The 16,843-nt window shown below is 38.6% G+C and overlaps 1 protein-coding gene across 1 annotated transcript in view; it reads left to right on the top strand.

Moving 5' to 3' along the window:
• Nucleotides 1-16,843, top strand: part of LOC145768159 (BAI1-associated protein 3-like) — a 32,959-nt gene that overhangs the window by 4,999 nt on the left and 11,117 nt on the right. The window contains exons 2-9 of the mRNA XM_082579633.1: nt 3,162-3,306; nt 5,898-6,044; nt 12,924-13,070; nt 13,317-13,508; nt 13,802-14,045; nt 14,413-14,616; nt 14,947-15,069; nt 15,466-15,715. Of these exons, the coding sequence (XP_082435759.1) occupies nt 3,162-3,306; nt 5,898-6,044; nt 12,924-13,070; nt 13,317-13,508; nt 13,802-14,045; nt 14,413-14,616; nt 14,947-15,069; nt 15,466-15,715 (1,452 nt within the window). The remainder of the gene's footprint in view (nt 1-3,161; nt 3,307-5,897; nt 6,045-12,923; nt 13,071-13,316; nt 13,509-13,801; nt 14,046-14,412; nt 14,617-14,946; nt 15,070-15,465; nt 15,716-16,843) is intronic.

The following is a 16,843-nucleotide window of genomic DNA, read 5'->3' on the forward strand; positions in this document are numbered from 1 at the left end:
CCGCTTTTCGACTTAAAAAATTTGTAATTGAAAGGAGTGCTACTTTTGAACACCACTTTTAGCACAGGCATAGTTTACCAGCGGTCCTTTCTGTTCCTAACGTGACCTTGATCAGAAAAAATGCTTTCTTCCTGTTTTCGAAAAAGTGAAAAGGCAATTTAGAGCCATGCTATTTGTGTTGAGAATAAAAACAATACAGAATTTTACTGAAATGCGTTTTTGGTTAAAAGTTCTACAAACAGTGCTCGGAAATAAAAATGAATACGACGTCGATGGAACTAACTTGGACGTTGTTTTAACATTTATTTAAACTTTTAACAAAAATTGAAAATAGCTGAGTTGGGGCCAACTTGAAATATGATCGTGCTGAGCCAAATGTGAAAAATATTCCCTATTTACTAAACCGGAAACAATTCAATCGAAAAAATTTAATCGGGAACACCAATCGGGAAGAATCCTATTATGACCAACCTTTTGTTAAATTACTCAGCCACATAGGGTAACATTGGTACGAATAATCTGGAGAACCTTTAATGTGTTTGGCATTCTCTGTTTCACTTAAAGCCACTTCTATCCAAAAACAAGTTAAATTGCTTGGAATTTCATCGTTGGAATCTTTTTTGGAACGAGGAAGATCTTAACTCAATGTCTCCCCCCCCTTTACGTTCCCCGCTGTGTGTGTGGTGGTGTGAATATGCTCTACTTCTACAATGTCCGAGATAATCTAAAAGGAGGAAAATGTGATTTAGAAATTAATATTCGCTTTTTGCGGGTTGTTAATTAACCTGAACGCGATGATTCGAAATGAATGTAACATGTTAAAACCAGTACGGGATTGGTTCAATTATTCATTAGCTACATATCATACAACGCATAGCTCACTGTATGCAGCATCGGAAAGCAAATGACCAGAAGCTCTATTGAGTATATGCCGACAAACCGTGTTGTGGCATGTGATCACTGGCCTTTGGGCCACATCTACGGGCCAAAGGCAATTTGGAGACGAGCATTTGTGCTTTACGCTTTTTAGCTTGAAAACCTTCACTTCATTATTACACCACAAAACGACAGTGAAATGTCCTTTGTACAAACAAACTTTACGGTCTTCAAATATTATGTTAGTTTGTGGATAGAAGTTGAAAAGAAAATGATGTCGCTTATGTACAGGCCATGTGATAAGATTTTAATGGTTGCATGATTTTTGGCACAAATAGTTTTAGTTTTGGGTCTACATTTAGGGGTGAAGTAGGATTGAGGGGGTATGTGACATTGAGGGTGTGGGTGATTTTCCCTCACAATCAGCAGACCCCCGATACTTGATTATAATGATAAAGTGGAAGCTCCCGATGTTACGTTCCTTGTGTTCGGTCACAAACGCATCGCGGTAGAGCTGAAGCAGAATGGCCTGGCAGAGGCTTAGTCGCTACTTTGCGCCGTAAGCTGCGCTCGTGGAGCTTCTCAACAGACTAGCAGGGATTATCACGTCACGTCATCATGATGATAATTGCTCTTTGTTCTACATTTGTTCACAGCCGATATCAAGGCTAACAACAGAGATTTGCGCTACAGGAAAATCTGACGAATAAGAAAACTTAAAAGATGTCCATCGACAAATGCCGCCTTATTAACTCAAAGCACATGCAACCTTGAGACCAGGTTTAAACATTCAGTCGTGTAGGGGGGTACGGTAAGGTGCCCTCTTTTGTCTGATTGGTTACACCCCTGGATTCCAACATGAAAAGCAAAAAATGTATATTTGGTGGCAAATAATATTTGTATGATTTTGGGTAGCATTGTAAAAATAGTACCCATCAGTAGGTCTGCAATTGAGTCAAATAATTAGTTAAGTCAACAATAAGTAGCTGTGGTGATTCACTAATTACTAAAAAGAACAAATGCTTAAATTTACATGCGGACGTTATTTATGTATTCTGTCGCTTTAGTATTCTAATTTCTAACAACGCAGCAAGGCACAATGAAGCCAGAAACAAGTGAAAATCGATCGCAATTTCATGCGCATTTTCACTGCTTGTCTCTAATCTTATCTTTTTGGCTTTCATAGCTGCTGATTGGCAAGACTGAAAACCTTTCAACCTTTTGTTTTATCATAATGTTTGTAAGAAGATAACAAAGGTAGAGAACATGCAGCTTTGAAACGATGACAGCCATGCTTAAATACCATAAACATTTTGTTGTGAATTATTCAGCTTTGGCTTTTACTGAAATTAAGGATGGTTTGTGAAACCGTGATCGTCGCTTCCAAACAACAAAATCCGTCATTTGTACATTGATTTAACATCTGCAGACGTTAAATCAATGTAAAAATGACGGATTTTGTTGTCTAGGTCACTTCAGAACAGTATTGTGGTTTTAACTTAAGCTCTAAGTAGTGGTTTGGCATAATGAGTTTCACAGCTTAAGTTTTGGTCCATTCCAAGCTGAAGCGACTTTCAACCTTTTCTCGGTCTCAGTTTTGTTTCGAAATTGGTCTGTTCGAAAAATGGAACGAAAGTCAATTTGTTTAACTTTCCTTTCAGAGCAAAGCTCTTCGTAAAGAATTTCGCTTCTTTGAATTAAAAAAAACGTTATGAACAAAGTGGGGCTAGATAGTCACTTTATGAAATGCAGCATAGCAGCCTGTCTACTTTCTACACTCAGGAAGTTATTATCACTATAATTGTGTACTCTAGCGTAGACTGCATACAAAGTACTCCGCTTTGGGTTAATTAACTCGTTTGGTCGTTGTACCTATGTGGTACGTCCTATGAATTTCATAATAAAGCAAAATAACTTGTTTTCAGCGTAGGCTCCATGAGTCACACAGTGGCTTACATTTGGCCACAATATCTTTCAAACCTAATCTGAGAAAAGTAGTGACACTGAGCTAAGATTGTTCAACGCTTTAATTGTGGCTGAGTATATTGAATAAAATCACTGGTTCTTCAAACAAGACGGTTGTAAAGCAGGAGGTTGGTCTTCATTAGCCTATTCGTTCGAGCAACAGCGGCCCACAACGAACGAAAGGTTGAAAAGACTGATTTGAACCAAAAGCTGACAAATGAAGCTCTCAAAATTATTACTTTTTTTTCACAAACACTGTTTGATTGGTACACCGTTTCCCCAAATAAAAATGATCGATTTTAATAATTTGTCCCTTGCAGGTATGTGAAAGAAGTAGCACAGTCAGTCACAACAAGAACACACTCTGACGATGACTTCATGGGATTCAACTCAGTTCCTCTCATTAACATTCCCTCAGAAGGTTTGGAAACCTGGTTCAAACTGAGAACTGCCAACACATTTCAGGTATTGTGATGTCATAAGCTTAAACACGCAACAAATAGGTTACCAGATTTATTTTCTAGCATGAGATTATTGCAAGCAAGATACGGTACTGAGTCTTCAGCAAACATGTCAAATATGAATTAATTTTATGTTCATTGATTAGTTTAATCCTTATATGGAGTGAATCAAATAAAGAAATATAGTTGTTGCATTTATGGCAATCGCTTACAGCCAACTGGCGGCCCGCCACGCTGTATCGCTGCGGCCCGCGGAAGGTATCAACGTACAAGTATAATCAAAAATACTTTTCTTGAGGAGTTAAAGAGCACGAAAGCAAAAAATACTTTCCGGGAAGCATATTTTCGCTTTGCATACGATTCCACCGACCGACCAATCAGATTATAGTTCTAGGTGGGGGTTGCTTAAAGCTATTTCAATGCGATGTCCAGCCACACTGTCCCAGTGGTTGATTAAAACGTCTGTTTTCGAATTTCGAAAATGTCTGTGAGCATAGGGTAGCTTATTTTAAGTTTGTCATGTAAACACTAGTGTGCGTTTCACCGTTATTGTGTTTCACAAGCAGTGTTCTCTTTATGCAAGTTTTTGTTGGCAAAATAGATTGGTGTGCCAACTCAATTAATATAAATTGGCAAAATATTATATATAAATTTAAAGACTTTTTCTGATTGTATTATGAAAATATTTAGCTTAGTAGTAGTACTGCAAAAAATCTTCTCTGTATCGTTCCAATTTTAATATATCTCCTGCCGAAGTTCTGCAAAATGTTGTTAATCAACAAATTCTTGCCACGCTGATAAGCATCGCAAGTGACAGTTGTCTATAACAAAAGAAAGACTGTTTTATAGACTCTCACAAAAAAGATGAAAAACCAACTCATTGCTTTTTTAAAGGGATGACTGTTCATGAATTACGATAGAACCATGATTTTTGGGTGATTTCCACAAGCATTTGTTTCATGGTGCCTGGTTTCTTTTTCCCTGTTATTGGAGCCTATTTTTCGCTGATATGTTTGCAGGTCACTATTGTTGCCTGTATTGCGATGTGTCAATGAATTACGATAGAACTATGATTTTTGGGTGATTTCCACAAGCATTTGTTTCATGGTGCCTGGTTTCTTTTTCCCTGTTATTGGAGCCTATTTTTCGCTGATATGTTTGCAGGTCACTATTGTTGCCTGTATTGCGATGTGTCAAACATTTCCTTGTTTACTGAAATTGTTGCAAGATATCTGATATTCTGTGAAGCGAAGTGACAACACCACTCTTGCATGGCGATAAATATTCTGATGAAACCGCTCGCCTCGCTATAAGTGCGCAAAACAAGTGGCCTCGTTTATTAGGCATTGTTAAAAAAAGTCAAAAGTGGTGTAAAAAGGAGCTTGGCCTGGCAGTAGCGTTGTTCGATTAATTTTGTTGCTGCGGTATTCTAACATAAATATGAACAACATGTAACGCTGGATACTGGGTACGAAATGCGTTCTTTTCTAGCATAAGAGTCAACCTACCTAAAATTTTATTAGTGCGGCCCGCCACAGCTCTCAGTGCCAAAGTGGCCCGCATGCAAAAAAGGTTGGTGACCCCTGGCTTACACCAACCTTCCTTCAAAATGAGTTTTGTCAAATTGAACGAAATACGTCATAAATTGAAGATGTTGTTATTGTCTGCATGTTCAGTTTATGGGAAGGTGGTCTCTTGTGAACAATACCAAGCAAGTGACACAGCATTTCACTTAACCTCACCCAACAAGTTTACACAACAGCTAATATTTGCCAGCATCGTATGAATTTCTGTGAAACTTTATCTCTTTGTTTGATCATGCTACGTTGTTCCCAGATCTCGACCTCATATGTTGATGTCATAATGGGGTTAGATATCTTTACTTCCTGAGCGGCTAATACAACTTTGGTGTATTAATTAAAGACAATATCATGTGTTTATATTGCAACGATGTCATTTAAATGATATTCAACTTTTCCGAATATCTCGAAGCAAGCAGTGCCAGTACGAATCATATCACGAGGTCTCTTAAAATAGAATAGTTGCTACTCCATGAGATCAATGCTTAGACTTGGTTCGAGTAACCCGAAATGTTTTTCATAAACTGATGCTGACAACGTTCCAGAGCTTCCAGAGGGCGTGATATGAAGCTGTGATGTTGCTTTGCAAGCCTGCTAGGATGAGAGCCTGCTGTTTATACCAAGGATTTCCGTAGTTTGTTGCGATCGTCCTTTGAAAAGGATCCTTTCACACGGCAGCGGATGTTTTCATTTCTCTAAATGATGTTTTCATCCTGTCGGGTGATATCTTTCATCCTAGGGTAAACAAAGACTCCAAAAAGTAGAAAGTTTTTACGTATTTCTCTCATATTTCCAACATTTCGCACATAATTTTAATGCGCATCCTCATCAAATAACTGATAACTTGCTGTAGCTGGTCTCAAAGTCAACAAATCAGTTGTTTTTTCACATAGAATGGCAAACTGGCTGTTGGGTTGATGTCTGAAAGAAGAAAGAACCAGATCATGCCTCATGTTACTAGCACTTCCAATATCTCAGTGTCGTTTGTTCAAACATTACGATTTGTCTTGTTCAGGATGTCTCTGGACGAATCAAAGTCAAGCTGGGACTTTCTGCCATCCGGGATTCCTCCAAAACAAAATGTAATTACGCCGATGATGTCATATACGCCGGCTTGTTACGTAAAGTGGTACTGAAAGCGTTTGCAGAGTACATTGCAAAGGTTGGTGGCTAAATTTATTTTCCCTTATTTCAATGTTTTTACCAATAGTTTTGTGTCGTAATCTTTCCCCAACATCCCAGATAGCAAAATTCGTTATTTTTACATTTAAAAATAACGGATTTCATGGAAAACGTCTGCAGACGTTGACGTTGAATCAATTTAAAAATGACGGATTTTGCTGTCTGAGATACTATTCGCACTGTCTGGTTTCGAATTTCTGCTGTTTGTTTTTATATTGTTTGTTTCTACGCTTTTAGATGCTAAAACAATATGAAAACGGCAACTTTTAATGGCTGGATAGTATGTAGTAAAGTTGGATCGTACGAGAGTTGGCCTTTTTTTTCAACCAGCATTGCCAGACGTCCCGGATGAATTTCTTCACGGCTGCCGCTCAATTTCTCATTTTTTTTGTCATGAATTCTCTTCCGCTAATTTCCCGGCTCTAGCTGATTAATCGCTATCTCCAAGAAGAAGGTATCCACCTCTTTTTGAAACAGTCTTTTCGCCGATGTTGACATGATCTCTGAAGAAAAATTAAAACAAAGTTTGTTACCCAGAAAATTGTGTCAACTTTAAATTTTTGTTCCCAACAACGTTCCATTCTCACAAATATTATGTAATTGCTAACTTTATAATACAATTTGGGTAGAGAGGTAACTTTTTTAAACCATAAACAGACATAACCCAGCAACAACACTACATTTAATATTATAAAAACAAAAACAATAAGCGAACGTTTTCGGCTAGTCATACAGCCCTTTTCAAGTCTATAAGAAAAATAGTTTTAAAAGAAATACTGAAGAATAATACACTGTCGCAACATAATCTAAACATTTGAGAAACTTGCTTAACTAGCCCACACAAACTGATAACTGTAAGGTAACCGTTGTGCTGCGTAATTTACAGTTATCATTTTGTGTGAACTAGTTAAGCAAGTTTCTCAAATGTTTAGATTTGTCCATATTTTTGTTGTGATAGTGTATTATTCTTTAGTATTTCTTTTAAAACTATTTTTTTTATAGACTTGAAAAGGGCTGTATGACTAGCCGAAAACGTTCGCTTATTGTTTTTGTTTTTATAATGTTAAATGTAGTGTTGTTTCTCGGTTATGTCTGTTTATGATTATGTAATTGGCTACAGAATAAGCCATCTGGCAACACTGTTATCAACACCTCAACAAGGTGAAGGTGGCAAAACCTCGTATGGTTTGTAGCTGCAAAAGTTGCATTTTTTGCATCGTTTCAACGTCTAGCAAAGTTACGATGTGAAAAGGCAACTTGCTACTGATTTGGTGCGGACAAATGTTCAAAGAAGTAAGATCTGTGCCGCTAGGGCGGCCATAGTTATTTCGTATGGCAATTTCACATTTGAAGCTCGTTGTCTTTTAGCCAGTTTTTTAATATATTTCCGCAAGGGCTGCCATTAAACTCATGGAAAGTGCTGGGTTGTTGACAGCGTTTCTTAGTATTGTTCTGATTGGTCACTCAGCACCTCAGATTCGTTGTCGCGTCTGCATCTGCTGCTTGTTTCCGTTACTGAATTATCTCTTGTTTTGTCACACAATAGCGCATGCGTTCAAATTGTGAAGTGACTCAAAAAGTTTTGCGCCCACAGAGTTCCTAAGCACTCTGCGTCTTCCGGTTTAATGCAGATGACATAATCTACAGCAGCAAACTAGTTTTCATATTTTTTGGTAAACTTTTGACAGTTCTTCAATGCCAGTGTGAAGTGTAGATGAGTGAACGGATTAAATGGAGTAAAAAGTCCAATTGACCTTGACCGTCCTCACCAAGACCGTCATGCTACAATGAATGACACTATCTAGGAGGATGCTGTCAACTTGTGGAAGGTGTTTTGAACCTTTTCAAAAATTACCATTTGGGTAGAGAGGTAACTTTTTTAAACCATAAACAGACATAACCCAGCAACAACACTACATTTAACATTATAAAACAAAAACAATAAGCTAACATTTTCGACTAGTTATACAGCCCTTTTCAAGCCTATAAAAATATTTTTAAAAGAAATACTAAAAAATAATACACTATCGCAAACAAAATATGGATTAATCTAAACATTTGAGAAACTTGCTTAACCAGCTCACACAAACTGATAACTGAAAATCACGCAGCACAACGGATCAAGTATTTGAGAGGTAAAATTAATTCAGAAAAGGACTCAAGCAGATTACACAAGATGGACAGAAGCACAGCACGAGATAGTGGCACAAACAAAGTAAAAATACGAGAATCACAAGACGTGACAATTCAATCAAAAACTGTTAAAAAATAGGAAGCTCCACCAGCAAATAATTGCCTGTTGAGCCCTGGGTTGAAAGATTTGATAATCAATGCCTCGTGAATCTTAGTGTCGAACTCGGACAAACACTTACGAACAATTTCGAAGGACTCCCATGAGGGTTTATTGTTTGAACACGATTGACAGTTTCTAATATGATCTTTAATTGCACTGTTTTTATAAAAACGCTTGGGTCTGGCGTAAACCTACCAATACTAATCTTTTTCTAAATTTCAGCGCTGTTTGCCCGTCGAATTACAAATCTGCTTTGATCAAGTGTCTTATCTCGCGAGCTCCAGACATTTGCTCGAACAATGACTGTTTCAATAATGAAATTAATAAATTACACTCGTACTTTGGTGCTAATCATTATCCGACTTGGTTTTTCAATAAGGTTCTTAGAGGATTTTTGAATGCTGTGCTACGTCTCTGGTTGAGGAGCCTGATTTCAAAAAGTTTCTAACAATCCCGTTTATTGGTAAGGAATCCAAACTTTTTGCCACAAGTTTGTTCAAATTTATTGCCTTGAAGTTTAACGTTAAGATTTTTCTCGTTTATAAAACCTTTGAGGTTGGTTGCTATTTTCAGTTGGAGTCTAAAACTCCTTTCCGCTTATGCTCAAACATCGTTTATAAGTTCACTTGCTCACATGATGCGAGTTCGACATACATTGGTGTGACCTCGCGACATTTGGTGACAAGAGTGGGAGAGCATCTGAATTTAGCTAATTTTAATAAAAACAGTGCAATTAAAGATCATATTAAAAACTGTCAATCGTGTTCTAACAATAAACCCTCATGGGAGTCCTTCGAAATTGTTCGTAAGTGTTTGTCCGAGTTCGACACTAAGATTCACGAGGCATTGATCATCAAATCTTTCAACCCAGGGCTCAACAGGCAATTATTTGCTGGTGGAGCTTCCTATCTTTTAACAGTTTTTGATTGAATTGTCACGTCTTGTGATTCTCGTATTTTTACTTTGTTTGTGCCACTATCTCGTGCTGTGCTTCTGTCCATCTTGTGTAATCTGCTTGAGTCCTTTTCTGAACAATTAATTCATTTTACCTCTCAAACACTTGATCCGTTGTGCTGCGTAATTTTCAGTTATCATTTTGTGTGAGCTAGTTAAGCAAGTTTATCATCTATTTAGACTTGTCCACATTTTTGTTGTGATAGTGTATTATTCTTTAGTATTTCTTTATACCAAAGACAGGCAAGACACAACAATAACACAGGGTTGAGCATTACAACAGTATATTACATATTTACAAATAGTTCAACATTCAAACGTTTTCGGCTTAACTTAAGCATTAGTATTTCTTTTAAAAATATTTCTTATAGGCTTGAAAAGGGCTGTATGACTAGCCGAAAACGTTAGCTTATTGTTTTTTGTTTTATAATGTTAAATGTAGTGTTGTTGCTGGGTTATGTCTGTTTATGGTTTAAAAAAGTTACCTCTCTACCCAAATTGTATTTTCCAAGATTACTCGAAAAAGATTGTTACCTTATACGGTACTCTTAACAACATTATTGTAACGTAAAATTAATCGTTCCATAACATCATAACAACACATTAAAAAACCCAAGTCTGGGTGGGCGTCGTAAGTTATTTTAACTTTGGTTCAATATTTGCGGTCACGCTTGAGCGAGTTTGCTACTGTGCAAAGATGACTCGTCGTTGATAATCCGGACACAAAAAAATATGTATGATTTAGAATTTACAACTTTTCTTGTCTTCGCCATGATCGTGAATCTTTGGTTTTGTGAAATAATTAATAAGCTGACAAACTTAGGCCTTGAATCGCCCGAAGTGAAGGGACGATAATGTTCCAAAAGGATGATCCCAGCCAGCAAATCAATCACTTTTTACACTGATTCGACGTCTGCATCAATGTAAGACGTTGAATCAATGTAAAAAGTGCTGAGATAGTATTTTTCACGCTTTCTAATATTTTCGATTTCTTCTCCGTGGTAAACTTTAAAGCGCTTCAAGTGAAGAAGTTTTTGTTGTCGCCACCTGCTGTTGATTCTACGTTATGTAATGTGCCTTTATGCGGCGCAAGATGAGCTTTGCATAAAATTGTGGAATGTACTTGAACATACCGATGCATCGACATGTTGTTGGAAACAATGATTCATAGTAAATTTATTTATCCCATACCCCAAGCCAACAAACCAAAAAGCAAAACATATTGAATATGACCATCCATGGCTTCCAGGAGGGTACGGCTTGATTAGGTGGCCGTGAATCGCCCAACAAACGCCTCAAAGTTACAAAATCTTCCTTTGAGCAACACGAAAGCACAAGAAGAACTTCTTTTTTCACCTGTAAGCACGATAGAAATGTTAAGCCCCGTCCTAAAGTTTTAAGTGAGCTATAACTTTGCTTTGTTCTGGAAGCATCACTTCAACAATGGATGTAATATTCCCAGCAAGGACTGGTGATTATCCGCCCACCAAGATTCTAATACTAACTTCCTGGTTTTTGAGGAAGTTACTTTCACCTTACCTCACGAATGACGCAGTATTTTTGCATGGCGGAAAATTCTTTCCGTTTACGTCATAACTTTCCATCAACGTTAAAAGAAGCATCAGGCTTGCACCTGAGTAATAGGACAACGCTGCTCCACATTGAATGGGCGCTATCGCGTTTGAATCACCACCCTTGTCTATGACGTCAAAAGTTGCTTTGTGAGTTGTCTGCAGACGTTGAACGAATGCAAAAATAACGGATTTTGCTGCCTGGGTAGCAGCACTTCCTGAACTGAACTTTACAAAATTACGGCACATTTGTGAGAGGTACATGAAACAGCAAATTTCTTAAATTACATGCTAGTGAATAGGGTTTCCCATACAAAAATCCAACTTCACGAGACAAGAGAGGATATTACAAAAGCTGTGGTTTATCTAGGCTTAGTCTATACATGGATGATTAAACGGTTTGAGCAAGGATGTTCAAATGCTATACATTTTTGCTTAAGTTTTAACACAACTAAAAGTTAGTTGAGCAAGCAATAAAATGTTGTAGTAATCCCCTGCATCTGGCAACAATTTGTATTTTGAGATTTGTTTGCAACGGAGTGTTTTTCATAGAATGTTTTGCAACTTTTATGAAAACATTGAAACCTCTTAATTCCTTCTGAAATCTTAGAAAACCGATTTGGAATTTTGATTGAAACTTGTCTGTGTTATCTTGTTGTAACTACAGGATAATAATGACCACGTTTTACTTTACGCCCATTGCGATGACATGCAGTACACTGCGATACAATAGACGACAGGAAGCACCGAAGTGACATATTAGACTTCGAGTCAGCTGCTCCCTTTATTTTGGCATATCATTTAAGGGCCTTTGGCAGGACACTGGCTCTGGAGAGGCGTCCAACCAACGTGCTTTTTTTTTTTTTTTTTCCTTTTTTTTTTTTTTTAAATGTTCATTCTCGCAATACTTGAAATGCAATTGACAAGGATTGTTTGTTTGTTTTATATTTATCCTGCATTGCGGGAAAGCGGACTTGAGCGCTATGCATCGGTGTACGCCTTCCGACGTACACCTGACCCACGCTGCAGCCGACGGCAATGTCTGTTTCCGGTTGTCTACTTTATTTATGACTTATAATTTGGTACTACCCATTACTTGAAATCGATCACTGGGTAGAGGCAATTATCGTAAAGTTTCTTGCCCAGAGAAACAACAGCAAGTGCAGCGAAGATATTTCCACCCCTCGGTCACCCAGTGGATAGGAACATGGGCTAAGGTTACCACTAGATGGTGCTGTTCAGCTTTATGTAGAATAATAGACTTCAGGCTAATTACGTTATTGCGTCACAAAAACATGTTAAATTGTGAGTGCTTGTGTGCAGGTTGCAGGGCTGTGGAGTCGGGCGAAAAATATACGACTCCGACTCCTCGGTTTATAACGGGCCGACTTAGGTTTCAGTGTTGTCAGATTTCGGGGGGTTGCCAGATTTTTTTAAATTTTTGTTTTTTATTTTTTTTAATTTAATTTTACTTTAAGTGGTGATCAAAATTGAAACGGAGAGTCATAAAAACTAACGAGAACAAACACTCCCATTGTTTGGTGAAGTTGTAGAGCCCAGGAGAACAAGAGACAATATTTTAAAAATCTCCGACTCAGGACACACCAAAATCCATCCTACTCCTACCCCACAGCCCAGCTTGTGTATCACTTAATTGGGTTCCAGACATGTCAGTTACTTTATTTGGTTTCAAAACACGATGGAGCGAAAAAAAGACACAAACTGGTATTTTTTACACAAGAAAAATCTCTTGTGGGCAATATCACTAGCACAGTCATGAGAAGTTCTTTGTGACGTGCATGGCGTCATCATAATCAGAGCAACCGTGATACCACGGCACGAAATGACAAAAAGTTTTCAATTTACATTTAAAATTTTGCACGTGCGTTTGTTACAAATAAATACGTTAGATGACGTTGCTGTCATATCCAGGCTTAGACCTGGTGGTTGAAGATTTAGATTAAGTGGACGAGAAGGCAAGGAAGCCAATCTTCGTGTCCACCTTTACGTGAAATGACGTTGATTTTCTATTTCATTCCAGACTGACGAAAGCACTCGAGAGGCATGGAGCGGAAATCTCCCGCTTCCTGCGAAGGTTCTTGTCCGTGAGCTGGAGGAACAGTACAGGCTGTCAGGACTCCCTGCTGCAATTGCACGGTGGGAAGTTTACGCTGCTCTTCACTGCCAGGTGACTTTGAAAGTTGTTGATTTTATTCCGTCAAGAAACTGGTTAAATATAGAAATTAATAGTCATCCTGAAGACAAAAGTATAGGAGAAATTTTGCAGACATTTTGACTTTGTGAAATATACAGGCTTTATCAGCGCATTTTTTCTATGTACTTTTGAACCAATTTAAACTTTTAAAGCGAAATGCCAATTTCTTGTTGCGTCATAGCTTAACAGTGACGTTTTCTAATTGTGACGTTCACCCAGCGCGTTCCTGGTGTTGACGTCATCTTCATGGAGGGAATGCTGAATAACTTGGAGGAGAACCGACACTACGCCGACAAGTACGTTGGAACGATGCAGTTTACGGTCGACATGCTGTGTAGATCTGTCAACCTCTTCATTGAAGTGGAGTGCAAAAAGATCGCGGACCACCGCGTCGCCTTTTCTTCAAAGAAGGTAAAAAGCGTCGCATCCTGTTGACGTCGCATTCTGTTGACGTCGCATTCTGTTGGCTTATGAAATTATTTGAAATTTTTGGCTTGAATCACAAGATGTCAGGGTTTCCAGGTGTTAAAGTAAACTAAGCTAAACTACTGTGGTGGCTTAGTACATTCGAACTTTGATTGGTTGCATTGCTTTGAAAGTTTTTATTCGAAACTAAGCGAAAGTTTCTCACATCTTCACTGTTATCCATTTTATGTGATATGCCGTGACGTCACTCTCGACTTTAATGTTTCGTTCTGTTTCAGACTGATTACGTCATCCACCTTGGAAGTGTCCTCCTCATCTTCAAGAAGTTAGGATCAATGGGATTGTATTACCTCCTTCGTACGCTCGATCCTACGATGCCGTCTGACGTCAGGCTTGACGTCATCCAAGCGCTAGAGCGGGGAACCACCGAGTATTACATGAAAATGTATGAGGAGCTACTTGATGAGTCCGTTGATCAGGAGCAGAAAGAAGCTCTGAGTGGGGAGGATGCTCCTCATGGAGGTGCGCACTTGCCGTTTGTGTTCGCGTCTACGCGCGCATTGTGTGACGTTATAACAGCGAACACGACTCTTTTTGGCTTGTGAACACATCACATGCATACGACTGTGTGTGTGGCCACGCGAGTGGTCGCCGTATCAATCATTACCATTAAGCCGCATGTAATATGCCTCGCTAACCTACTATACAGTATAGTATAGTAATAAAGCTCTTCTATCTAGTCTGTATTTACTGCCCTGAAGAGACCTTGAGGTCAAAGCAATGTTGTCCCTGTCTGCAGTTATCACCATTATGGATGCACATAACATATTACCATTAAGCAATCGATATTTATGATTTTTAATCCTTGGTGGACTTTGATCCAATACAGGAGCCGAAGTCCAAATCTTGACCAAGCTAACAGAGAAGTTGCACAGAGACCTGATCTTCGGCAAAGCAGCTTACCACAATGTCTTCCTGAAAGTCCTTGACATCGATTACGTCAGTCACGTGATCGCTGTCATCAGCAAACAGATCTCGAGGGAAGCGAGCACGACAATGGAGAAAGTGAATAACGCTCTGGCGACTATACATGGTGAGTTTCTCCTGGACCGTGTCCCCTGGTGGCAGAGAAGGTTGCTTTGTAACATGCTTGAAGATAGACATGAATATTGACTTCCATACTTTCCCGTCTGTTTAACTCAATCTTCATCTCCTGTTATAAGTCTTGAAATAAATAAAAATGTTTACGGCGGCAACATCTTGATCTTCAGTGAATCAGAAACTTTGTCTTTTGATTGTTTTTGTGGTGTTGTAGTGCTGGGCCATACATCACATATTGTTCTTTTCCTCACATGATGTAACTTTTTGAAAACTCTGGACTTACTTTTCCTCATGATCTGACACTTCCTCACTTTTGGTTCAGACCCAAAAGAAAGTGAGAACAAAAGTTCGGCATTGTTCCGTTTTTACCTCGCCGTGAGGGATCTGGCGGAGGTTGCCAAGAAGAAGGATGGATCATCGAAGAACAATACAGACAAAACAATGAGTAAGTAGGCTACAGATCAAGACAGGGTTATCTTTCTTAGTTTTTCGATTGAAATGTTCTCAATCCCTAAACAACAACACCTGGTAAAGGATATAAACTCGGGTTTTGGAGTTAGTTGTGCTGCATTTTGATTTTAAGTTTTTAATAAAAATTGTTTTAGTTTTCAATAAGTATGAAGAGGAAACTAACTTCAAAAACTTCTTCTCAACGTGTGATACAGAGGCTTGTTTGTGTTTTAATATACATATACAGTACTTGTGATGATGTCATTGTTCCCAATCACGTCATGCACAATGACATCAACCTCAATGACGTCGGTGTGAATGCGTCATCAGTTATCATAAATGATTCGCACAAGAGCAGCTTGGTTTATTTTTACTTTCCAACCTCTTTCAGGCTCAACGACTCAGCGGAGGAAGATCGACTCTCTCCGTACTGGCGCCAACAATTCTCCCCTCGTCACCATCCACGAGTACCACGAATGGTTCCGCCCGGTTGTGTTGCGATGGTTACAGATGTCACGTGGTCGTACGCACAACTTACTGAAGAAAGCTGTTGAAGTTGACAAAGTGAAAAGAATGGATGACATTGTCAAGCACACCTCGTCAGCCGTGGACACCATCGCCTGTCTCACTGGGATAAGTTGCTTCTCTCTTTCACTAACTTTATCAATGAATTCATTTCAATCTAATTGCACAAACTGACCATCTCGAGTTCAATTGAAGTTTCGTTACACTTTGAGCCAATACAGTGGGGTTTACTAGAAAAGAAGCTTTTACTGTTGTGTGTCACGTATTTTTTGGACGACTTCTTGAATTAAATGTTGAATGATATAATACTGCAATAAATTGAGTTTCGCTTTTAGCAACATGATCGTTGCTTACTTCACAATGTAGATATTAACGACTTGTTTTATCCTGATGCTGCGAGTTCGCTGTGGCAATATCGAATTGCGCTAGTTTTCAGAACACAGTTCCCTAGGCATGTGCCATGACCAGGGTTGGAAGTCGTTAGTCAAAAAGCAATGACTATTTCACTATTCGATAGTGCCCAAAAAAGCAATGACTTTCCGCTATCGATACTTAAAAAAAGCAACGAATAGCAATTACTAAAAATTGACTGGCCAAAAAAAGCCCAAAAACAAACAACCCGCAAACTCAAAAAAAGGTACCAAAACTCGAAAAAAAAAACAATCCCAATTTTGCGGGAAAACCGCAAGGTTTGCAACACTGTTAACGGCTCTCACTGGCATGGTTTTTCTGAACTGTGTTGCCGAAAAATTTTCCTTAATCCTTTAAAGTTCGAAAACCGGAAGGGGACTAGGTCGGATAGTAATCCGAAAACTAAATCTCGTAAACTCGTTTTGACGACAAAGTAAATGAACAACAAAAAATGATTCAGCAGTTCTCCTAAATATCGATTAGTGAAAAACGAATAATGATTTCGTTGCTTGCATAAAAAAGCAGTGAATAACGCGCGTTCGATATTTATTTTTAAAAGGAATGGGTATAAGCATTCGATATTCAGAAAGCAACGAATAACGCTATCGATTAGTGACAACTAGTCGTTACTTCCAACCCTGGCCATGACGAATGCAAACTGTGTTCTGAAAGCTAGTGCAATTGGTTATTACCACAGCGAACTCGCAGCATCAGGATAAAACAGGTCGTTGATAGCTACATTGTGAAGTATGAGGCTTCTAATCCAAGAACAAAGAGCTTACATCGGTAAAACCAAACTCATGTTCAGCAAACGTTTCGAAGCTAGTTCGCTT

The sequence above is a fragment of the Aplidium turbinatum genome, chromosome 4 (genome assembly GCF_918807975.1).
Source record: "Aplidium turbinatum chromosome 4, kaAplTurb1.1, whole genome shotgun sequence".
Classification (NCBI taxonomy): Eukaryota; Metazoa; Chordata; class Ascidiacea; order Aplousobranchia; family Polyclinidae; genus Aplidium; species Aplidium turbinatum.